We start from the raw sequence: 24,895 nt of genomic DNA on the forward strand, positions 1-24,895 counted from the left end.
CAGGATCTCTAAAACTTCAATCAGTTCATCTCTTATCTTCCAAATACCATAGCAAACAAGACCAGCATGTCCTCGTTATCTTTAAGACAGCATGTGTTTATCTAGAAAATCTCTTCTGAACCTTCTTCCAAGCATTTACATGATTATACAAAGCAACCAAAACTGCACACTGCATTTGATATGTTCTCAATCTAAGGAGCCAGCACTCAGACTGGGAGGCTGGAATATACAGACCATGGCCACTGGCATATCAGATGACCTTCGGGAGATCAGCAACACATGCAAGACAGCAATGATTAACAATGAACTGCTGAGAATCCAAGTGGACATTGCAACGCTCCAAGAGACACGCCTCACAGAATTGCATGGTCAGAGAGTGTGGTCGGCTTTGCATGAAGAACTCGCTGCTGATGGTGGAGCCTTGGGAGAATGGGACAGAGTGAATTTTCTCAAATTGACTCCACACATCCAATGGGCCTGTCAACCTTGTCAATGTCTGTGCCCCAACTCTCTACTTTATACAAGACACAAAGGAAAGGTTCTCTGACCAGCTCTCAATGATTATGTAGGGGATCCCAAATCAGGAATAGTTGCTGCTACTTGGTGACTTCAACACCAGAGTGGGTGTCGACCATGACTCCTGGCCTAAGCTGCCTGGGGCAGTATGGGATTAGCAGTATGAATGACAACGGGCAATGAGCTTTGCACACTCCACAAACTGTGCATCACCAACGCCTATGTCCAGACCAAAGCTCAGCACAAAGTGTCGTGGTGACATCCTTGCTCCAAACACTGGCACAGATAGACCTGATACTCACCAGACACCGACATCTGAGAAATATACTCAAACCTCACTCCTTTCGGAGTGCCGACAGCGACACAGATCACTCTCTGGTTTGCTGTAAGATCAGACTTCGACCAAAGAAGGTGCACTACGCCAAACTCCAGGCAAGCAGTGCAGTGATGCCAGTAAGATTCAACACCCAGACAAAGTGGCAGAGTTCATCAAGTCACTGGAAGATGCACTCCTTGCAGACCCACCAGAAGGAAATGCTCAGCAGAAATGGGACTCTCTCAGGAATACTATGCACAGCACTGCATTTAAGGCCTTCAGGAAGAAATAGGGCAAGATACTGGACTGGATCAAAGCAAGTTCAAGTAAGTTCACTGCTGTCATTGGAGAAAAGCATGTTGTACAACTAGAGCACAAACGCCACCCTACCCAGGCAGCACTGCAAGCACAAAGGACAGCACGAGGCAAGGCCAATCAAACAGCCAATCGCTGCATAAATGGATTACTGGCTACAACTATGCGGAAGACATTATTTGATACAGGCAACATCCGTGGAGTGTACAAGGGGATCAAGAAACCATAGGTCCAACCCAGAGCAGGACAGCCCCACTGAAAACCATAACAAGCGAGATCATCAAAGACAAAGGCAAGCAGATGGAGATGGGTGGAGTATTACTCCAAACTCTACTCCAGAGGAAACAGCATCTCAGACAACGCGCAAGATGCCATGGAATGCCTGCCTGTCATGGGGGAACTGGATGCATTGCCAACTGCTGAAGAGCTGAGTAAAGCAATCTACAGCCTTCCTACTGGGAAGGTACCAGGATTGGAAGGCATTCTACCAGAAGCCAGCAAGTGCACAAATGATGTCCTGTTAAACCCCCTGCACCAACTACTGCGCCACAGCTGGAATGACAGAGCAGTGCCACAAGACATGAGAGACTGAAACATTGTCAACTTATATAAGAACAAAGGGGATAGAAGCGACTGCAACAACTACGGGGAATCTCTTTGCTGAGCATCGTTGGGAAGTCTTCACCTGCGTGGTCCTGAACAGACTGCAGAAAATCGCCAAAAGGGTATGTCCCGAATCTCAGTGCGCTGTCAGGTCAGAATGCTCCACAATGGACATGATTGTCTCCCTTCAACAGCTACAAGAGAAGTACAGAAAACAAAATCAACCACTCTACGTCACTTTCATCGACCTCATGAAGGCCTTCGACCTTGTGAGCAGAGGCAGGCTGTTCAAAATCCTTGCCAGGATTGGTTGCCCCCCCCAAGGATCTCAGGATAGTTCAATCATTCCACACACCCACATGAAGGGCGTCGTTTAGTTTGACGGTCTTCTTCAGAGGTCTTCAGCATTCACAACGGTGTGAAGCAGGATGTGTACTTGCCCCCATACTGTTCGACATCCTCTTCACAGTCACACAGAAGCACTCCTTTGGAACATCAACTGATGGTGTCTACCTCCACACCAGATCGGACAGGAGGCTGTTTGGTCTGTACCAGCTGAGGACGAAAACCAAGATTTGTGAAGTACTCATTAGGGAAATGTTGTTTGTAGACAATGTAGCACTAGCAATACCCTCTGAAGGGCAACTGCAATGCCGCATGGACAGCCTCTCAAAAGCCTGCCAATATTTCAGATTGACCATCAGCCTGAAGAAGACCAACATGTTGAGTCAAGGCATTGAGCACCTGTCTGCCATTACCGTCAAGAGCTATGGGCTGAAGTATCTTGGCTCCACCATCATGGATAGTCTCTCCCTGGACTCTGAGATCAGCAGATGGATCGGATGAGCAGCTTTAACATTCATAAGGCTGACAAAGAGAGCCTGGGAGGACGGAAAGCTGATAAAACACAATAAGGTTGCAGTCTGGGGGCCTGCATCCTCAGCACACTGCTTTACGGCAGCGAGACCTGGAGCCTCTACTCCAGACAAGAGCAGCATCTCAACGCCTTCCAGCTCCGCAGCCTGAGAAACATTCTGGACATCAAGTGGACTGACTATGTCACCAACAATAATGTCCCAGCGTGCGCCCAGATACCCAGCCTCTTCACCCTGTTCCAACAACACCGTTACCACTAACTGGGCCTGACTCGTGCCCAGATACCCGCCTCTTCACCCTGGTCCAACAACACCGTCACCGCTAACTGGGCCTGGCCCGTGCCCAGATACCTATCCTCTTCACCCTGCTCCGACATCACTGTCTCTGCTGGCTGGGCCTGGCTCATACCCAGATACCTAGCCTCTTCACCCTGCTCCAACACCGTCACGGCTGGCTAGGCCATGTACACCGCATATCAGATGGGAGGATCCTGAAAGACCTGCAGACAGGGAACTGGCCGCCAGCAAGGAAGTACAAGGGTGGCCCCATCTTCGTTTCAAAGATATCTTCAAGACAGACATGAAGTCACTGAACATGAACATTGAAAGGTGGGAGGATATTACAAGCGATCGCTCTCGCACAGAGGTCTAAAAAGAGGAGAGAATCTGAGGCCTGCTGTTGAAGAAAAGTGCACACACCGAGCAAACAGCACCAAGACAACACCAGAGGACAGCGCCTTCAAGTGCAGTCACAGCAGGCAAGACTGCCACTCCCGTGTGGGCCTCTACAGCCACAACAGATGCTGCTCTAATAACAAAGATTGAAGCAAGACTTCCCAGGTGCAGATCCATAGTCTCGCAAGACTAACGGATGCCACTATACCCTGTGCAACTGAAGCATAATATCTTTACTTTTATGCTCAATTCCTCTGACAATAAAGGATAGCATTTCAGTTGATTTCCTGATTCAGTACAGTGTCTATGGGCTTACATGTTGTGACCTATGCACTGGAACACCTAAATCCCTCTGCATCCTGAAATTCTGCAATCATTCTCCATACAAGTAAATTTATTCTTCCTGCCAAGGTGAACGAGTTCCTGTTTGCCCCATGTGAAACACCACCTGCTAGATTTTTGCCCACTCACTCAGACCATCTGTATCCATCTTGACAGCTGCAACACTGTATCCTGCACTCTGTTCTGTCACCCTGACACACTTGGATAATACAATTTGCCTTGTAAACCACATAAGACAACACTTCTCATTGCATCTCTTTTTAAACAATTAACCTCCCTACCCACCTTCGTGTCATCTGAAAATTTAGCCACCATGCTTTTACTCCCTTTATTTAAGTCAGTAATGTAAATTGTAAAAAGTTGAGGCCGCAGCACATATGTGCCGACTTCACCCATCACATCTTGACAATCGTTTATGCATTCTCTCTGTTTTCTGCCTGGCAGCCAATCTTCTTTCATACTAACATGTTACCTCCTATACAAAGAGTTGTTATTTTGTGCAATAACCCTTGAAGTGCTACTTTATCAATGCCTTCTGAAAATTCAAGATTAGTAAATCCACAGATTCCCCTTGATCCACATCACATTACTTCCTCAAAGGACTCCAAAACATCAGTTAAATTTGATTTCCCTTTGACAAGAGCACTCTGGATCTTTCCAACCACATAAAGATTTTCCAAGAGCACAGTATAGCCTTCCAATGACTGGCACAAATCTAACTGACTGATGGTCTCCTGTTTTCTCCTTCCTCCCTCCCTGAATAGAGGGATTATACTACTATGCTACTTTCTAGTCTGTTGGAATCTTTTCAGAATCCAGGATTTTCTCCTTAAAAAAGACACACTTTTCTAGTTGATGAATAACCTCTTTTCAGATTTTAAAATGAAATCCATTGGACCCAGAGATTTATCAGCCTGTCAATTCAACCATTTTCTGAGTACAACTTAATACAATTTTGCTAAGTTTCTTTCTCCTGTCCTGTAACAGTAATGTTAGCTTTATTCTCTTTAGTGAAGATAGCAGCAAAATATTTGTTCATTTTGACCACCATTTCCTCATTATCTGTGATTAATTCCAAATTCTCATAGTCTAGAGGACCAATACACATTTTACGAAGCCTAACATAACCTGTTGTCCACATGGTTCTAAAATGTTTTGGTCTGAGAAAATATAAGTGCTTTATGCCTTCAAAACGTCTTAATGTACTTTTTGTCCAATGAAATGTTTTAGAAGTGTAGTCTCTAGTTTAATGTAAGAATGACAGCAAGTATCAAAGTGAACCAAACAGTAATGTGATACTGACCAAACAATCTATTTTTTGTGATGATGACTGAGGGATAAGCATATACTGGATATAGAGTATAACTGCTCTGGTCATCTTCTATTAGAATGCTTTGAGGTCTTTATCTCCAGTTGAACGAGCAGATAGGCCTTGGATTAAAATCTCATGTGAAAGCTTATGCCTCCAACAGTGTTGCATTGGAGTGTCAGCCTAGATTTGTGTGTTCAATATTGGACTTGAACCTGCAACATTATGACACAGAGGTGAGGCTGCCACCAACTGAGATGCAGCTGACATTCAAAAAAACTTACCTCATTGCTACCACACTTAGGGACAAGAACAAGTTTTTCTTGTTTATGAGATAGTGTAACTTTTCACCAAAATAGCCTTTACTTCTTTTTTTCTTTCCTCTAAAAATAATTCTTTTGGTAAACAGTTATAATCATCTGGGTCTGTGGAGATAAAATCAACTTGTTCTATCCAAATTATGAACTTATGTCAAAAAAACACCCTGTGGATTGTTGGTGTGGAAAAAATAATCAGAATGGTTTATTGGGGTTTTCTGAAATGGACTTTTAAGAACATCATTGCGGAAAAGTGGACACCATTATGTCATTCACCTAACACATGGCATACTTTCAGGGTGACTTTGCTGCAGTTTATACTTAGTACAGGGGGGATGCAATTTGAGGTGAATTTAGACTGATACTGCTTCTATTTTTTACAGTCCGTTGTTGTTGGTTAGTCTGTGTTGAGGTTCCTTCAGACACTGAAGCATTACATGGGACCAACATGAAACTCACTTGCATTTCCTGCGTGAAGAGAGAAGAAGTGAATACAGACACCATGGTTGAATGGACCTACATCACGAATGATGGGAAGGAGGTAGCGGTAAGTGTTTACATTCAAATAAAAATACAGATGTAAATAGATTAGGTGCTAAGTAATTGTAACAAAAGAAACTAAATCTGTCAATTACATAGATCAGTTTTCAGAAGTAAAGGTTGTACAAAGGCTCAATACATATATCTTGTTCACAGGCTATATTGGGTTTTTCACAAGAAAAATTGTACTGACCTCAATATATCAGCTCAAAGTACATAACCTAAGCCTCATCAATCCCCTCTGAATCTTTCCATATTGTAAATTAGTGAACCCCTAATTAGCCATAAGGTTGATGAATTAAAAGAAACCACAGGAAATTGCTCATTGCAGAGAGAATATTAGCTGTGCTAAAACAAAAGCAGACCAATATTCCATAACATGTGATTCTAAAAGCAATTTTAACTCACGCAACAATTTTATTTGACCTAAAATGCACTGCTTTACTTTTTCACTAGAGCTGGGAGTTCGTGGTTGTAACTGAATAAACCAGATGGAATCCCAGAACAGGCGAGACTAATTGATAGGTTGATTTCCAAGTCTCCACTATTCACATCATACCTTTCCAACATTGTCCAAATCATTTGTTGCATACTCAATATAAAGACAGTCATACTTTTGAAACTGAATTTGTGCTAAGTTGATATAAGCAAGTCGACACTGTTTTTAAGAGCTTGTATGTGTATGAAAAATAACTAAACTACAAACTGTGCTGGATTTACTGACAACCGGTAATCTCATTCAGATTGTCACTTTGTTCCTTCTTTATACAATTCCTTTCTCACAATTCTGACAGAGATGCTAATAGGTCTCCTTCAGAAATGTGGAGCTGTCCTTCCATTCAGAAAGGTCTCTTGTAGCATAAAACAGTCAAGGAAGGACAGGTTATGCCACCTTTTCCATAGCAGTTAGTCATCCTGTTCTGAAATTTAAAGATCCAAAATCAGAGTCACTTCGACAACTAGAATCATAGAGTGGAAAGAGGCCATTGAACCCATCAAGTCTGTACTGACAGTATGAAGAGCATCCTATCCAGACATAGCGCCCCCAATCCCCCCTTAATCCCTCTGACCCTGCATTTACCATGACCAATCCACCTAACCTGTACGTCTTTGGATTGAGGGAGGAAACCGCAGCACTCGGTGGAAACCCATGCAGACACGAAGAGAACATGCAAACTCCCCACAGACAGTCGCCCAAGGTGGAAATCGAACCTGGGTCCCTGGAACTGACAGGTACAAGTGCTCAACACTTTGTCGCAGTGCTGCCACTTTTTGCAGTCAATACGTATATACCTAAGGTAAGTGACAGGAGGATAAGGTGCCAACTGGATAGGGGTAAGGTGGGAGGGGTTTATTTCAGGTAGATTGGGGTGGGTCAAATATTTTGAGTTTAATTAGAGATGGTGGTGTCAGGTTCTGGAGGTGGGGGTGCAACAGAGGTCTGCAGTATTGGGCAAGCAGGCTGCAGTCTGGCAGTAGGGCTGGGTATGGGGTTCAGAGCCAGGGAGAGGATCAGATCTGGCAGCAGACGAAGATAGGCTTGGTCTGGAGTGGGTGGGAGTACTTTGGGACCTGGGCAGGCTGGAGGGAGGAGAGTATATTAGGTCCAATGTGGAGCAGTGTTGGGTCCAAACAGTGGGTGGGTGGTGGGTTTGGAGTGTAATGGGAGTCGGGTCCTGACTGGGTGGGTGTTTTGGTCGGGGAAGTGTCGTTGGGCATATGTGAGCTAAATTGGGATTTCAGTTTAAGAGTTACTCAGGTATTAAACTAGATAGCTCGCTAATAGTCTAACCTTTCCTTAACAACTACAGAGGAAACCCGATTATCTGAACAAGATGGGCGGGCACTATTTCGTTCGGATAATTGATTATTCAGTTAATTGATTTTCCTCTGGGGCTCAGAGTTTTCTGTGAAAGCTGCTCCCCATTCAGGAGACTAGGCAGCAGCACACTGTGCGCGAGACCCCGCCCCCACTGCCTGTCCACCCCCCACCCCAACCTCACCGCCCGCCTCCCAAACTGCCCCCAACCCTGTCCATTCCCACCCTGCCCCCAACCCAGTCCACTCCCACCCCGCCCCCCCAACCCAGTCTGCTCCCACCCCGTCCCCAACCGTCCCCAACCCAGTCCGCTCCCATCCCGCCCCCAACCCAGTCCACTCCCACTCCGTCCCCAACTCCACCCAACTCCATCCAACACCACCCCCATCTACCCAACACCACCCTCACCCAACTCTGTATCCCCGTTCGTCCCCACCCACCGTCCCAACCCTCGTTTTGTGCCTCTGCCACACGTCCGACCCCTCCCCTGGTAGGTTAGATGTGTGTTTGAGGGCAAAGACCACGGGATTGAGTGTGGCAGTAATTACAGCAAGCAAATACAGAGTTTCATTCTATTCTGCTGAGCATTGGTTTGCCCAGTGACAGTGACATGGGCAGCACAGTGGTACAGTGGTTAGCACTGCTGCCTCACAGCGCCATAGACCCGGGTTCAATTCCCGCCTCAGGCGATTGACTGCGTGGGTTTCCTCTGGGTGCTCCGGTTTCCTCCCACAATCCAAAAATGTGCAGGTCAGGTGATTTGGCCATGCTAAATTGCCCGTAGTGTTAGGTGCAGGGGTAAACATAGGGAAATGGGTTTGGGTGGGTGCGTTTTGGCGGGTCGGTGTGAACTTGTTGGGCCGAAGGGCCTGTTTCCAGACTGTAAGTAATCTAATCTAAAAAATCCTCTTGCGCTCGATGTCGTGGGCATGATTCACACTTGCAAAAGAGAGCAAAAGCAGACTAAGCCCTTACGTGCAGAAATTAATGACCTGATACCTGCTTCTGATTTGTGAAAAGGATAAGGCTGGTTTAGCCTTTACCAAAATGGTGGACACCAAGACCTGCACCAGAATTCTGGCTGCATAAACTGACAGCTTGGCAGATTAAATAAGCCATTGAGTACCAGAGTGTCACAATTCTTTCATACAAAGCAAATCCCACGCTGAAATCCCAGATCTAAAATGAATGATCAGAAGTGGCTATAGAATTATCTCCACACCTCAGGTCTGGGAAGGAAGTAAATTGGCCAAGGTTCCTAATCCCAGTCAGTATCCAGTGTTTCCCGATGGGAAAAGTGCATGTGGCTACAGATAAAGCGTAAGATTGAGAAAAGCTCAAATATGACATCCCCTTTGTCAAAGAACTCAATGCAAATCAAAAAGTAATTTCAAAAATGTCGACCACAGAATTAACAAATTGGAAAAGGTCCCAGAAAACAATGTTTCTATAATCATTGAAAATTAGAAACATTAAGGAAATGTATCAAAGTTGAAGGCCACGAGATGAATTACTTAGGTCATATTTAGTATATTAAAATTGGCTATATTAAAATTGCCTAGATAAAATGATTATTAAGGCATCAATGAGGCAGAATTCAAATTTCCATCAGGTTAATTTTGTATGTAATCAAGTCTCAGATGAAATAACTTTCTAACTGATTGCAAGAACAGATCTCCGAAGTAATATATTTTGTTGTGTAACTGAAAGTGTACAATAATGAATCACAATGATTATCATTTATGAACATAATACCAATTTTTTTCCAGCACTGTTTTAAATGAACTGCGTATTAATTTGTACACATCATTCAATGTGACTCCAATAGTTCATATTTCTCAGTTTTGATCTTTAGAAACTAAGATTATGCCCATTATTTTATAGCATTTTATTTGGCAAATTCATAGTTTCATCACTGCAGAAGCATTCGTTCATCAGGTAAGCCCCTTGGGTAAAATTCTCCAAAACGTCCCAGATACTGAGTACCTTCCACAAGTGTGGAACCAAGACAGATGGCAGGTTAATGGTTGGTTAAATATTTTCACTGGGGTGGTCATTGAGATACTGGAACAACCTCAAGGCCTTTGGGCTTGTGAAAATAATTAAATGGGTTTTCCTTGTTTCTCTTGGTCAAAAGCAAGTCCCTAGTGAAAAGCATGCGTGGATGTTGATGGAAATAGGAACACGCTTGAATATGTCCCTGCTGCATGGTCAATCAGCCTGCCTAAGCTAACCGTCTTGGTTTATATGTTGTTAAGACAATCTCAGCAAGAACCCATGCCTTCAGGGTAAGAGGGGATAGTACTGAGGGGAAGGAAACTCTGAAGTATAACATTAACGTTAAAGCAATTCATCGCTTGATCAAAATCTGTGTCTTTGTGACAGATTTATGAGTACAACGGAGAGCCACGAGAGTTAAAAGGACCTTATCAGGGCAGAATTCTGTGGAATGGAAGTAAAGATCTGCAAGATGTATCCATAACCATAGTGAATGTTACACTAAACGACAGCGGTCTGTACCGATGCACAGTCAAACGGTATTTTAATTATGAGATACACAGACCTTCTGTGACAGATGTGAAAGAAGTGCAGCTAACAGTCCATGAAGACGGTGAGGAGATTAAGTTCTGTGTGCTGAGAATTTCAGAAATAAATTCACAGCATGGATCAATAAAAGTAATTATATTTGACCATTGAAAGGTACCAGAATTTTGAGTACCCCATAACGGGGAAAGAAACCACATGGAGCTGCTCTTAGCCTTCCAAACATAACAAGTCCAAAACTCAATGCTGCTCCTGTGCTGGTCTCATCCTGGTGATCAATTAGGTGGGAAAATTGGGTTCAGTGTCCTGGGACAAAAAAAAAACCATAATTATGATCCTGCTTACTATCCAATGACTTCCATTGTTATAAAATCCACAATGTGACAGGCAGCTGACAACCTGGCAGGGATGGTCTAGGGGTGTGCAGAGGGGGTTGGTGGTGTGGGGATTGTGGGGTGGGGGGGGGGGGAGGGGAGGGGGAGGTGGTGGTGTTGCATGTTGCCTTTTTAACCAGGTAAGAGCAGGACAGGCAATGGGTTTCCAGCAGAATGTGGGAAACCCAGCATTTGGAACTTCCTCCTACATGCTATGAAGCCTGGTCTTTAGCTGAAAGACACGAGGGATAAGATGCCATGAGGAGATCAGATGTCTGGAGATGGGGTGTGGAGGGGAAAAGCATAATAACAAAGGGGCAATCAGAAGGAAATGAAAGGTGAAAAGGTAATATATCCAAACATGAGAGCGGAGATTGGGCGAAGATTGTTGGCAGGTTGTCAAGTAAGTCAAACGAGATCCAGTGGGTAAACCCTCACTTTTGTTTAGCCAGCAGGTTCTTTTCCAAAGGACAGGAAGTGTAGCCAGCCTGGGTTACATTTGAAATGATGAATAAAAACAAGGCACACGGCTTCATTACAGTATTTTAAATAGCAACCTGCATCCCGAGAGCAGGAAGACTGCTCCCATTTCTGTAAAATCAGGGTGACAGGTGAATTAGGGTTGGGGTACAGGTTTAATTCCCTCCAGGAGCCCCAGTTGAGCATCCTGTACTTTGGGGTTGAAGTCCCTCATCACCATCCGCTACTCTTTAGGCTCAAACAAAAGATACCAAAAGGTCAAATGTCATCGATTTAGCAAGGACAGCATTTTCAGGAGAGAAGGGGAGGTAATACAAGGAAAGATACATTTGTAACTTAAAAAAAAGTCCTTCTTTCAGTTTTTTTCATGTTAGATTAGAAAGGGTTATATGGTGCTTAACATATCTGAAACAAGAAAATTCATTTGGATATGACAATTATATCAAATAAGTGGATTACCTGTTCACACAGGGCCCAGATACAATGTTTTCCTTGCTGTGTTGTTATCAGCTCACACTTTCAGTAACTTTGTGGAAAAATGACCATTGAGCTAAAGTGAAGAACAAAACTAACTTATGGTAAATACCATTAGATGTCAAACTACATGAAAACGTGGCCCATTATCTCACCTAACAGTTATTAGGTAGATTAATAATGTGCTAAATAAGGGAAGTGCCATGCTTGAACGTAGGTAATTGTCGTGCACAACGATTTCAGTAAAGCAGCTATAATGGTTTACAATTTGCTCTCGTAGCCCTGGGGCCAAGGAGGAGAGAAAAGAAAGTAGCCAGAAATTTTGCTGCCGATCACTATACAATGACCAGGCCCCATCAAAGAGAGCGCATGGAGACATGTCAAATAGGACTGGGTAGATTAAACAGAAAGAGTTGGCAGTGCTGCCACTAATTGTGCAATTGTGCATCAACACATTGACGTGTGGGGTAAAAAAGGAAAGAAACAAATCATATTAGATTTCAGGTGCAAAGACAACTTCTTTGCAAATATTACACTGTAGAGCTGTGAAGATGCAGATTTTCAAGTTGTAGCCTATGTACAAATAAGTCCTCTAATTAGAGTAGCAGCTCAGGATAATCAGAGGTGTTAAGTGTCATAAAATATACCAGTGACCAACAGATGTTAGACATCAAATTCAAACCAAATAAATTCAGAAACTAACACTTCCTAGATGTAAATAGGGCATAAATTAAGAGATGAAATGTGTGTCTAGTATCCTATATGGACTTCATACAGGATCCAATTACATTTGACTTTCAGTTTGAAAAGCATGTGTTCTCACCTGTTTTGAGTCAGACCAGTACCCTTCAATATATATCAAGGAGATAACCTAGACCCTACTTATAACTTATTTAAAGGCAAGTGTAAGGTTCTGTGTTGCAGATGTGATTCAATTCGTCAAATTACAGATTTTAAGCAAAACACACTTTATTCTTACACCACAGTTTAAACAAAAAAAGGCATAATTTTAATGCTATAGAAATGCATAATAAAATAATATACATTTTAATGACTGTTTCAATACAGCAGCATCCCATAAACACACCCTGGCAAAGGCAAATTTAACAAAATAGTGTCATTTTCACATTCGGTCTTCTCACTTTAATTCAACAAAATGAAACACTGAGACAAATAGTCTAGCAGCACATAGAGTCCTTACGCTTGTTACTGCCTCCAAACTCCAACTTCAACAACTGAAAGTTAAAAGTAAAACCTTGGGGCCTGATTCCACCCACCCCCTCATGCTTCTTTTTTATATGAAGAAACCCAAAGCTATTTACTCTGCTTTCTGTGGAGCAGATAACTCAGCACCAGGTCTAGAACATGTCTCTTCAAGAGAAATGGGACAGAACAAATCCCATCAAGGCACATTTCTTCACACAACAGAGAAATGGGAAAACAGAATATTCGGAAAATTGGAATGTCTAATCTAGTGAAGGGGAAAGGATTTCAAACAGGATAAGCTTTGCAAAAGGTAACTGATTTCACTTCTGTTTCTTTCTAGCCCTTGAAGATTTTACTGCATACATTTCGGAAATCATGATGTATCTTCTCCTTGTTTTCCTCACTCTATGGCTTGTAATAGAAATGATATATTGCTATAGGAAGATCCTGAAATCAGAAGAAGCTGCACAAGAAAATTCGTAAGTTATCTCAGGACATTATTTGTACACACATTTAGGCAAATGCTTATTGATCTACAGCAACAACAATTAAATATTTTACGTTGAGTTTAGTACCTGACAGATACAGATAGGAAGTTAAGGAGTTATTATCTTATTATCATTTATTTTTTGCACATATTTCTAAAAGCTAATTTGCCTTCTGTACAAGTGTGTTCCCTAAGACACAGATTCAACCACCCTTCTTCTTGAATTGATTGCTCTTTTTCATTGATGTTAAGCCTTTGCTATTGGCGCAGCAGCCTTTCTTTAATCGTGTTCATTGGCTCAAAGAGAAAATAGCCTCAGCCTATTCAGTCTCTCCCTATACTTCAAACCCTCTAGTCCCAGCAACATCCTTGTGAATCTTTTCTGCACCCTTTCAACAACACCATTCCTATAGCAGGGAGTCCGGAACGGAATGCAGTATTCCAAAAGTGGCCTCAACAATGTCCTGTACAGCCACAACATGGCAAGCCAAATCTATGTTCAATGTCCTGATTAATAAAGGCAAGCATATCAAATGCCACCTTCATCATCCTGTCTACCTGCAGCTCCACTTTCAAGGAAAGGTGCACTGCACCTCTTGATCTCTTTGTTCCCCAGGTCCCTACCATTAACTATATAAATCCGGTCCTCGTTTGCCTTACCAAAACACAACACCTCACATTTATCTAAATTAAACTCCAGCTGCCGTGCCTCAGCCCATTGGCCCATCTGATCAAGGTCCTGTTGTACTTTGGAGATAATCTTCTTGACTGTCCACTACACTGCCTATTTTGGTGTCATCTATAAACTTAGTGACCATTCCTCCTATAATCATATCATAAATGACAAAAAGCAGTGGACCAAGCAGGATCCTTGTGGCATACCACTGTTCATAGGCCTCTAGTCCAAAAAAAGCCCTCCACCACCACCACCACTCTCTGTCTCCTACCTTCAAACCAATTTTGTATCTAATTGGCTAGCTCCCCCTGGATCCCATGTGATCTAACCTTACTAAACAGTCCATTGTATGGAACCTTGTCAAGCGTTTTGCTGGGGTCCATACAGATGATGTTTGCCAATCTGTCTTCATCAATCTTCTTTGTCACTTCTTCAAAAAACTCAATCAAATTAGTTAGTCATGATTTCCCACACACAAAGCCATGCTGGCTACCTCTAATCAGTCCTTGCCTTTCCAAATGCTCACAAGTCCATCCCTCAGAAACCCGCCCAACGACTTACTCACCACTGACAGAAGGCTATAGTTACCTGGCATTCCCTTACAGCCTTTCTTAAATATAGACACCCATATCAGTCAGTCTCCAGTCTTCTGGCACCTCACCCGTGGTTATTGATGACACAAATATCTCAGCAAGGGGCCTAGCAATCTTTTCCCAGCTTCCCATAAAGTTCTGGAAAACAGATGATCAGGTCTCTGGGATTTACCTAATTCCTTTGAAATCACATCATATTGTAAATGAGGACAGTTCTTTCAAGAGGTTTACTGGGCAATTATGAAAATGGTTACGCCTGTATTTAGCTGTTATTAAGTCAGTCATTAAGTATATAATACACAAAACACATACATTCTGAGTATTCAAATTGATTTCCAATTCAATTCTTATTACAGGACAGACTACCTGGCGATACCTTCTGGAAACAAAGAGAATCACTCCACGGTTCCTGTGGAGGAGTAGGAATGTATTCAGTTTTGACAGTGGATAACTTGGTAAGAACATAATATGAGGCTGGTAACAAGGAGTTTTTTTTAAACAAAAAAGAATTTAATGCTGAAAAGCAAGAAGCATGAAGAACAATCCATAACATACAAGCTTTTAGCAGTATACTTTGAGGGGAACGCTAGAGAATTTAAAAAATCTAAATGCTTTATTTACTTCATCTGGCGATTATTTAATTTCTGTCAAAAGCAGATCAGGGATTCGGATATACATAGCAGACGCTGTTTGTTGAGCAGCCGGCATTCAAAATGATCCCATACACCTATTATTAGGCTCTGTTAGTTTATATGTTCAACTTAGATTCACACATAAGCAAATTCCTTCTGATTAAAGGTGAGTTTATTTTTTGATAAATTGAATGCACTTTTAATTAAATTTGCTCATGGGATGTGCTGTTGCTGGCTGGGTCAGCATTAATTACACATCCCTAGTTGCAATTAACTCCACTTAGGTATTGTTGATGCGATGCTCGACAACTTAAAAGATGCCCAAAAGAAACAACATTTCAAAAGTATGTATGTAGAATAAGTAAAGTTCAAATATTTCATTGCGCATCATGATGTCAGATTCCTTCTAGATCTGAATAGCATCTGGTTACAAGCTGATTAATGTTAGACATTTCCTGACCTTCTCTTAGAAGTTTACATATCTCAAATTAGTCCAGGAGCAGATGACAAGTGCAAATTTTATATAGTCTACTGGAAGAAATTAGCTTGAAAAGTGCTTTTTCCTTGCTCCACATTTTGTTGCATTCATATTCAATCTAAATCATGTCCAACATCAAAGCCTTCATGATACAGAAATACCAATCATGGCAAAAAATGTACTGTTACCTGTGAATAATTTTTTAAAAAGTAACTGCACATGTAATAAATCTTTCTAGAAGTGACAGCATCTCCCATTCCCTGGACCTCATTCTGAACAGCCTTCACCAGGTTTTCAATATCCAAACTCTGAACTATATTGACCTTTCCCCCAACACCTTCAGTAAGAAATCATTTTATATCAGAGAAAGGTAATTTCTATTAGGATGTAATCTTGATGGTTCCAAAATACATCTTAGATTTTTAAAATCAGACAAGTACAAAAATTATAATTCCAATGCTTACAGTGTCACTTTATTTCACAAGCACCAATGAGCATCCACTCCTAAACATGCCTTGTATTGATTTAATATATGAACAAGAAGTGGAACGGGGCCAGATTTCCACATGAGGTAATCAGTTACAATTTCACTGGTGTAACAATATTTCTAGGATATGCACCATTTTTTAAATTTAATTGGTCTTTTTCTTAGGGTAGCAGAGTGAAACACTTGTTTTGTTTGTCAGATCCATAAAACAATCGGGGTATAGTGAGAAAATACATTGATAACATAATACAGAGGAACCTCGATTATCCAAATGAGATGGGTGGGCCCTATTTCGTTAGGATAATTGATTATTCGGTTAATTGATTCAATGCCTGTCCCCTGGAACTCAGAGTTTTCTGAAGTTTCCTTTTTCCTCATTCTGCCTGCCTTGCTTCCTCTGTCTCAGGGTTTGTTTCTGAGCAGACACACGTTTGAGTGTAACGGGTCTGCAACATTGCTGAAGCATCCTCACCAGCATCCCACCCCCATCAATTCAATCAGATTGACACAGCCAGCACTTGCTTAAGTTCAGGAACCTAGGCAGTAGCACACTGTGCGCGAGCCTCCACCCATGCCCTCGAACTCCGTCCAACCCTGCTCCCCGTTCTGCCCCCAACCCTGCCCCCCACACCATTAGCCCCTTTGAGCCCCCATCTGCCTCCGTCCCTTCCCCCTCTCCGAAGCAGCCAGACTGGACACCAACAGCAAGATTGCTGCTGCATTTGGGAGGTGAGTCTCAAAATAGCGCATATCCACACAACTTTTTGACAAGTTCCACTTTTGCCCTGTACAGTACAATGTTGGATAGATTATCTGGGGAAAGGGGGGTTTAGGGTACCCTCCTGTGTAGAACTCCAGAAAAGTGTGGGACGGTGGGAGGTCAGTCATTTGGAGATGATGTCTGGGCTCCCATCGAAGTCCAGGACTATTCTCAGCAGCATTTCAGGAAGCAGACTTCATTTTTAATCATTGCAAACAAAAGATACGATCAGTGTTGAAACACCTCTTTGATGTAATGGTTCCACCAGGGCCTTGAGCTCGTCTTCTGATTATCCAAAATTCGGATAATTGATATTTGGATAATTGTGATTCCTCTGACACATCTGTACTAGCTAGTTAAACATAGACAAGCATTTCTAAAGTGCACAACTAGTCTGTCTGTGCTACAACCCTGGTGTCTTTTCAACATTGTTTTCTGTTGTTCAGCTATTACTGGTAAACGCAGAAAAGAAACACTATCAAACTGTAGTACCAGTTTTCATGCAGTATTAGCAAAAGAACCAAAATCAATGTTCTGAATACTTCATGATAAATCACCATAAATATATATAAAACAAAACCAAAAATTGAAATGGACTTTGAGTCGAATGTCTCAGAATAGTTAAGATAATCAGTTGCAGAAAACAAAATGCTTTTTTAAATAGAATTGTTTTAGACCAATAATTCCTAATTTTATATTTTAATCAATGAACATCAAATACCTATGCCAATTATAAATGCATTTCTCTTCATTTACAAAATATCAAATACAATATGAAAATTGTGGAAAAGTTGCTTCCTCTATTTTAGACCAGTTATATTTGTGATTAATAGAATTTTCCACTTTTAACTAAGGGAAAAATCCAAATATCAAAAAGTCTTGGTTAGTACACATAAGTGAAAAATTAGGCAATAATGTTTGTTGTGGCGCCATAGTCTTACCAGACCACAGGGACCACTCTCTGATTAGAGAGAGAAGTGACTGATGGTGACTTAACCTGAGGGCCAAGAGAAGAAAGTGAGGTCTGCAGATGCTGGAATATCAGAGCTGAAAATGTGTTGCTGGAAAAGCGCAGCAGGTCAGGCAGCATCCAAGGAGCAGGAGATTCGACGTTTCAGGCATAAGCCGTTCTTCAGGATTCCTGAAGAAGGTCTTATGCCCGAAACGTCGAATCTCCTGTTCCTTGGATGCTGCCTGACCTGCTGCGCTTAACCTGAGGGCCATCGGACTTCAGGCAAGGGGAGAGGTTGAGAAGGAGAGTCCTTCATGGTAACCTCAAACCAGCGATGGGAACTGAACCCATACTGTTGGCACCACACTGCTCTGTAAACCGACAAGCCAGCCAACTAAGCTAAACCAAGGCAATAATGCTGTGTACATCAAGTAGAAATAATTAAAAACTTTCATCTCAAAAAAAGGCTAAGCTAACCCATTGTTTTAGGATGCATTCTCTTAACTAATGATCATGCTACAAACCTATCAAAATATGAGTCAGTCAGCTTGCCTTACATTCGTGGTGCCTGGATGAAATCTGGTCAGATGCTCCAACACTTCCCCCACCCCCTAAGCCCCTACCTGAGGCCATACAGAATTATGGGTGAATTAAAAAACAATTACAAAAGAAACTCAAGGTCAAACAAGATTAAAAATCTGGAAATTCCTCTCTGATGATTGTGTAGGTAGTCAGAACAAGTTGGGGAGACATTTGCAGTTGTTGATATTTTTTCAGTTAATCTTGTTTAAAAAGGAGTCAGAAATAAGTAATTAATAGGGATAAATCACAAATGTTAACATTTTCACATCACTGTTTTAAAATTAAACAGAAATGCTGATGTATATTGGTTCCTGTTTAGACAAAACCACACATTTAAATTTCTCATCGTTCTCTCAGCCCAATCATTATCCGAGATCTTTGCACTTCTTGGACAGCCTCTATTTTAATCCCAATTCCAATGGTGCCCAACCTTTCTGCTGCCAATTAAGGCATAAAATTTGGAATTCTCTTCCGAAACCTACTTATCTCTCAGCTTCACATTCTTCTTTTATGGTAGTCCTTAAAGTCTACCTCTTTGACCAAGTGTTTTGTCATCTGTCCTAATATGATAAAGACGTTCAATGTTAAATGTTTTTTGTTAAATGTTTCGGGAAGTTTTATTACTTTAATGGTTTGTAAAAATATAAGCTGTCATTCTTGTGCACCCAGTGGATTTCATCCAGGGAATTACAATATTTTTTCCACAGTTTTCTTGTGATGAAATAAGTGATAGAATATAGGCTTGGCATCTTGTTCATATTATTTCTCTTTTCAGAGTCAATGACTGACTTTCCTTTGTTTAGGTTCTGCAATCCCCAGGATGATCAGCCACTAGCATTGTGATGGACTGAGTTGTTGAAAAGCAGAGAAAACCATGAAGCCTTTGGCTTTGAATCCATGCAGCATTCATTATTTTGCTTATAATTAACAAATCAGAAGAAATTTATCACCTGGACTCAGAAAATTTCCCTTTGTTTACTTTACAGAGGATTCTTTATGTGCAATTTTGGAAGTTTTATCTTTTGATTACTCAATCTCCAAATTTAATGTCTGACTTTATTTTCACATGCACTGTTTTTGCAAATTTATTTCTTACCTGATCACATGCATATGAAGATGATTTCAATTGGAGTGCAGATTCACTGAAATTCTGATTGTTTTTCTGAGTTCTCTTAGCCTTTTCTATTCACACAATGGATAAATAATTTTAATTTGTTCACAAGAGATTGCAACATGTGCTCTTTACATTATTTGCTGCAGTAAATTGTATGCATCTGATCATATTTGACGATAGATTGCTCAGAGATCTGGAATATTTCAAGTATCATACAATTGACCAAGGAGCAAGGGGGTTGTGTTACTTGTGAACAGCTGAAAGCCAGCTCTGCTTTTCCTCGACCTTCTAAGTAATTCTGAGGCCTATTCTTGACCACTATTGTACCGTCAATACAACTTTTGTAGTGAAGTGTTAAAAGGAAATAGTTATTGAAAAATGCTATAATAAGAGTTAGTGTCAGTTGTTCGTGTATAGTGTTTCGACATGTTGCTAATCAAGTATTATTTGTGTGCATATTTCAAATTGTTCATGTAGAAATCACATTGATAATTGTGATGACTGCATGATTTGTTCTATTTTATGAGCTACAACAGTACGTCCAATTGTGACATTTCCTTAAATAGGACAAGTCTTAGCATCGTCAGCAGATGAATGAGAGAATTGAAAACAACTGACACAGCAACACTCCAGTAAGCAACAGTTAAAAACAGAAGACATACAGAAACTAGAAGTGAGATTCATTTTATTCAACTGATTCCATACTGTCAATTCTCCACATCAGCCTGGTAGTTGGAGAACTTGTCACTTTGTTGTGAATTAAGAAACTGACTCTTATTGAACCAATTCAGAACTGCTAAGGATTCATAATTGTAACATCAGACCAATTAGATCTTTGTCCTTGAATTCGATACATAGAGCTTTTAGGCTCCAACTTACTTATTACATGGATGACATTAACCCATCAATTTTTCTCTCTCATAGCCTTTTTCTAATATTAGGAATAATTTAAACAAGTTGAGGCAATTTTCAAAATGTTAAGCACAATTCTTGTTTTTTTTTGTTATCTTTATTTATTCAGTCACAATGGATTTAGAGATGCATTCATTCAAGGTGGATGATGTATGCAAAGCATACCTGATTTTCAAAGGATTGTTCAATCACAGAAGTGTCACATATTAGAACAAATTTTAAAGAACACTGGAATAACTTTAAATGACATTTAAGAACAGCATGCCATTCCAAACCCCAAAATTAACTTGGAGGCAATGCAAGATGCCTTGTCTGATTTGTGACAGCAAAAATTATATTTCAATTAAATTCAAAGACAGTTAATCTCATTATGCTTAAAGGCAGCAGGAGTTTTACAATTTCTTTATTGGACTTGCAGTACTCATTAATAAGAGATGTCTACTAAATAACGGACAGCAATGTCAGTGCAGATAAGTGTTGAGAATTGTTACGCATAAAATCTCTGATCAGATTTTGGTACTGTAAAATCGTCCACTGCTGTTTGCCTACCATCATTTGCATAGTCCCTCACATGATTCAGTGTCAAATAAAGAGATTCAAAGTTTTATTTTAATCCAGATAATTTTACAATTCCTAACATCAAAATAAACAAGGATATCTTTTACAAGATGCATGATTTTTTTTTCTGTATTTCAGAAACTTTCCGTGTATTTTATCCAAAATCAGAAGATTATTATAAATCTTGATACAATACAACATAATCATGATTTGGACAACTTGAAGGTTATTTCAGTTTTGATAGTAAACTGCTAAATCTGAAACTAACTTACCCATCAACAAGTCTTACGAACAATACTCAAACAAGGTATTGAGTGCAATACATCTTGCACTTTAAAAAGAAATCATATTGTCAGCTGTAACAAAGTGTTTCAGAGTCAATTGAGATATAGGTAAATAATAAAAGCTGTGCAAAAATGTTGAATCCAATCAAACCATTGTAATTCAGATGCACTGATTTTACTTAGCCTGCATTAATAAGAACATTAGACATTTCCCAAATCAAGATTAAGCAAGCTGACATAAGATTATTTTAAAATTTGTTCACCTTTAAACATTAATGCTATTTAATAATTAAATGTGTAAATTATACTGACACTTAAGTAAAAACAAAGATATACTTTAATAATTATCTTCTTGAAATCTATACGTTCCAAGGGATTCCTCCTCTTCAACTGAATGCTATAGTTAAATTAAACTTAGACTAGATTAATTTGTAGATTTATTTAGACTTTTACAATGAAGAAAATCGGATTGCTTTTACTCATTTCTCCCTGAAACCTATTGATAAGGTTTATTTCAAAGTTTTTGTTTTACACATAGCTTTAACAGATGTTGTATTAGCAAAAAAAGTACTTTAAAAAATGGCATAAGATAGGCTGTCTGAAAATAAACTAAATGGTTTAGATAAATATCACATTTTAGAATTAGATGCATATTAGAAGACATAATTGATATTTTGTATTTTAAAGTTGTACAACATGGTGAAACGTACATTGGAGTTGATTTTCAATTAGATTCTTGGCTTACTTGCAGAGATTTGATCAAACTTCACAAATACAGCAAGGAGGGAAAGGACAACAGCCCAGGTATTCTTCCCCTGCTCAAGTTTATCTTATGGTTGTTCTTGCCAAAGAGTATGCTCCTTCTGGAGTAATCACAAAAAAAAAATCAGAAATAGGCTATTCAATATAATCCTGCTTGGTCCTCTAATTCAACCTTTCCCAATACAAACTTGATGCCTTGAGTGTCTACAACTCTCCCTCGTTTTTTTTTCTTAAATATATTCAGTGATATAGCCTCCACAGTCTTATGTATTAGAGAATTCCAAAGGTTTACCACCCCGAGAGTGAAAACATCTCTCATTGCAGTCCGAAATGATCCACTCTGTATCAAAAGACCATGACTGTGTTAGATAGTGGGCCATATGCTGAGCCTTTCCAGCTTGCCACTCAATGTCAAGAGCCTGGATCTGAAGGATAGTATGAACTATGGAATTGCAAAATATAGCAGCAAACAAAGCAAGTAACACAATTCATTCAAGAACATAATTTTGTGGAAGTCTTGGCATTAGTTCGGACAAGAAAATTCAATTTAACCTTTATGGTCAACATTTGAAAGTGTGCTGTGTCTATTCCTGAGAACCGATATACTATAAAATACTGTTATTGTGAAACAAACCCTCAGAAATACATTTTAAATTAAACTTTTATTACTGACTTATCAGTCACACAAATATAATCCAACCTACCCCAGAGAATGAGCTAAGCATAACATTTATAGAAGGCCTCTCAACAGCTTTTAATTGAGACTAACCTTATTTTTACGTTCACTCCCATATTTAGATTCTCTGGTGACTACATTATCATTGAGTCAGCATTGCTGACAGAATGCTATAACACCTAAATGTCAACCAAAAGGAATAAAACAATTGCACCCAGCAGTACTGTATAGGCTTGACTTTACTTGTGTGAATAATTGTCATATTAATTGCTAATTTGGTGGTTCACTAAGTACATACATTCTTTGCAATGATTACCGCAGTGGGAGATACTTAGTAAACCTGAAAGTGCACATTTTTGTCAGGTTCTTTAGAAGGCAAATGTAACAGCATTCTAATTTTAGGTCCCTTTTGCTGCCTAAACAGCAAGTTGCTGCTCCAAACCCTGGACTGAAACTGAATTTTACTGAAATCATCTTTTTGAGGCTTTCCTTACAGCCCTCTTCCCATAGCACCCTAATCTTCCAAACGATCAACTACAGCTTCAGATCCGAGACAGATATTTTTGTAAGCGAATATGGTTGGATGCTAGCTATATACTGTTCATTGCATTGGAATAAAAAAAGCAAATTCCTTTAACGTGAGCTCAGGAAAATTATTATTGGCCATCTCATTGAACAATGGAGAAATAACTCCATGGTGATACCATTTGAGGGTTTTTCAAGTATCGTGGCTCAGTTGTTTTGACAGTAGGTAAATCAAATATTGGGAGTTCTCTAATGAAGAAGTGATACTGAAGTGAGATGTGTGGTTAGAAGAATATCACAGATGTAATTCATTTTTTTAAGGCATTGTTCTAAGAGTATTTTAAAATTCCATATTACTTCATGAAAATGGTGGATCCATTGGTGACAAGACTGCCAATTGAGAGATGTGGTAATATCAACCATTCTGCTTTAATTTTGTAGGAGATGCTGGAATAAATCCCGTCACCCAGCTAATTACAGACCCATGCAGTTACGTCAACTTGTGATCCATTATTGGTAGTGACTTAATTGGGGAACAGTCTGTTGCATCTTGGTTTTTGAAAGTTCTTGGAAAGTGAAATATTCCTTTGCAAATTGACTCCTCATAGAAATTGCATTTTCCTCTTGAAAAATTAGAGCTGATATCAGAAAAACCATTACGTTCCTTGAAACATTATATTTCCAGCAATTGCAGGAACCTTTGCTCTGTAAACAGCCATTTTAGAACAGCAGGCTAATGAAAATAATGATTTGGCTTCAGAAAAAAAGCAAAATCAGCCAGTACTGCATCAGTCACAGTACAATTCCTCATTGCATTAAACAATTACCAAAATAGTAGTATCCAATAAAACAAAAAATGGCTTTCAAGAAGGGTCACATTGAATTAAAGTATACTGATATCAGAAGGACTCAGCAGATCCACACTCTTTATAAAATGCTCTGCATCTCAGATGATGCCAACAGAACTCTACAGATTTTGACTACAAGTAGATCTCTCTTACCATCGATCATTTACGCACCAGAAATTAAAACAATAGTGTTTTGGCTAAACAGGTTTGAGGCTAACCATGCAATAAAAAAAGAGGAAAGCATTTTTTTGCCCATCTTTTATACACCTCACTTTGAGAATCAAAACATTCATTTAAATTGATGTCAACAATTTCATTTTCAGTTTATTTTGACATTGATTGTTTCAAATGCTGATTTATAAGCACTAAGAGTTTGGTCAGTAAGCTATCAACTATTAAATTGGGACTTTACTGTTTAGAAATTGACTACACTGGAAGAGATAAGCATTCAACGGAGGATTTCCAGCGAAGGTTTTTATAAAACATCTGTGAAAGTCACTTTTTTCAAGACAATACTGAAAATCAATCAGGACATTTTATTGGTGGATATAAAAAATCTACTTCTCTTCCCCCTCTCGCACAGGAAGTTGGGACCTGGCTCATTTTTAGAAGTTGTGTGTTTTGTTTGCATGGGATTGTGTTATGTGGGATCTAATATTGTTGTGACAGTCTTTCACAAGACTTGGTGCTGGCGCATCCCAAAAGCTGTAACTTATTTCTAAAACTGGTGTCCCAGCCAGAGGATTCATACAAGACCATAGCATACAATGCCGGTCTGGGAATTATTACAATGTTCAAGAGATAGGTCAATGTAAATGGCAAGATTTTCTTCTGTGTGAGGCAAAATTAACTTGACCTAAAGGT

The 24,895-nt window shown here is 40.1% G+C and overlaps 1 protein-coding gene across 1 annotated transcript; it reads left to right on the forward strand.

Moving 5' to 3' along the window:
- Positions 1-235: 235 nt before the first annotated feature.
- scn3b (sodium channel, voltage-gated, type III, beta) lies at positions 236-19,221 on the forward strand. The gene is made up of 6 exons (XM_060846741.1): positions 236-368; positions 5,616-5,815; positions 10,013-10,238; positions 13,046-13,184; positions 14,818-14,916; positions 19,156-19,221. Exons 1-5 carry the CDS (start codon positions 236-238, stop codon positions 14,882-14,884), a joined length of 765 nt encoding a protein of 254 aa, XP_060702724.1. The 3' UTR covers positions 14,885-14,916; positions 19,156-19,221.
- The last annotated feature ends 5,674 nt before the right edge of the window (positions 19,222-24,895 follow it).

The sequence above is a fragment of the Hemiscyllium ocellatum genome, chromosome 29 (genome assembly GCF_020745735.1).
Source record: "Hemiscyllium ocellatum isolate sHemOce1 chromosome 29, sHemOce1.pat.X.cur, whole genome shotgun sequence".
In the NCBI taxonomy this organism is placed as follows: Eukaryota; Metazoa; Chordata; class Chondrichthyes; order Orectolobiformes; family Hemiscylliidae; genus Hemiscyllium; species Hemiscyllium ocellatum.

Excerpts from the sequence above, each read along its gene's own strand:
- scn3b (XM_060846741.1), top strand. The coding sequence starts at position 236 with ATGGCCACTGGCATATCAGATGACCTTCGGGAGATCAGCAACACATGC. Across the intron at positions 369-5,615 it reads ACGCCTCACAGAATTGCATG|GTGAATTTAGACTGATACTG; the intron begins GTCAGAGAGTGT and ends ATGCAATTTGAG. Across the intron at positions 5,816-10,012 it reads ATGATGGGAAGGAGGTAGCG|ATTTATGAGTACAACGGAGA; the intron begins GTAAGTGTTTAC and ends TCTTTGTGACAG.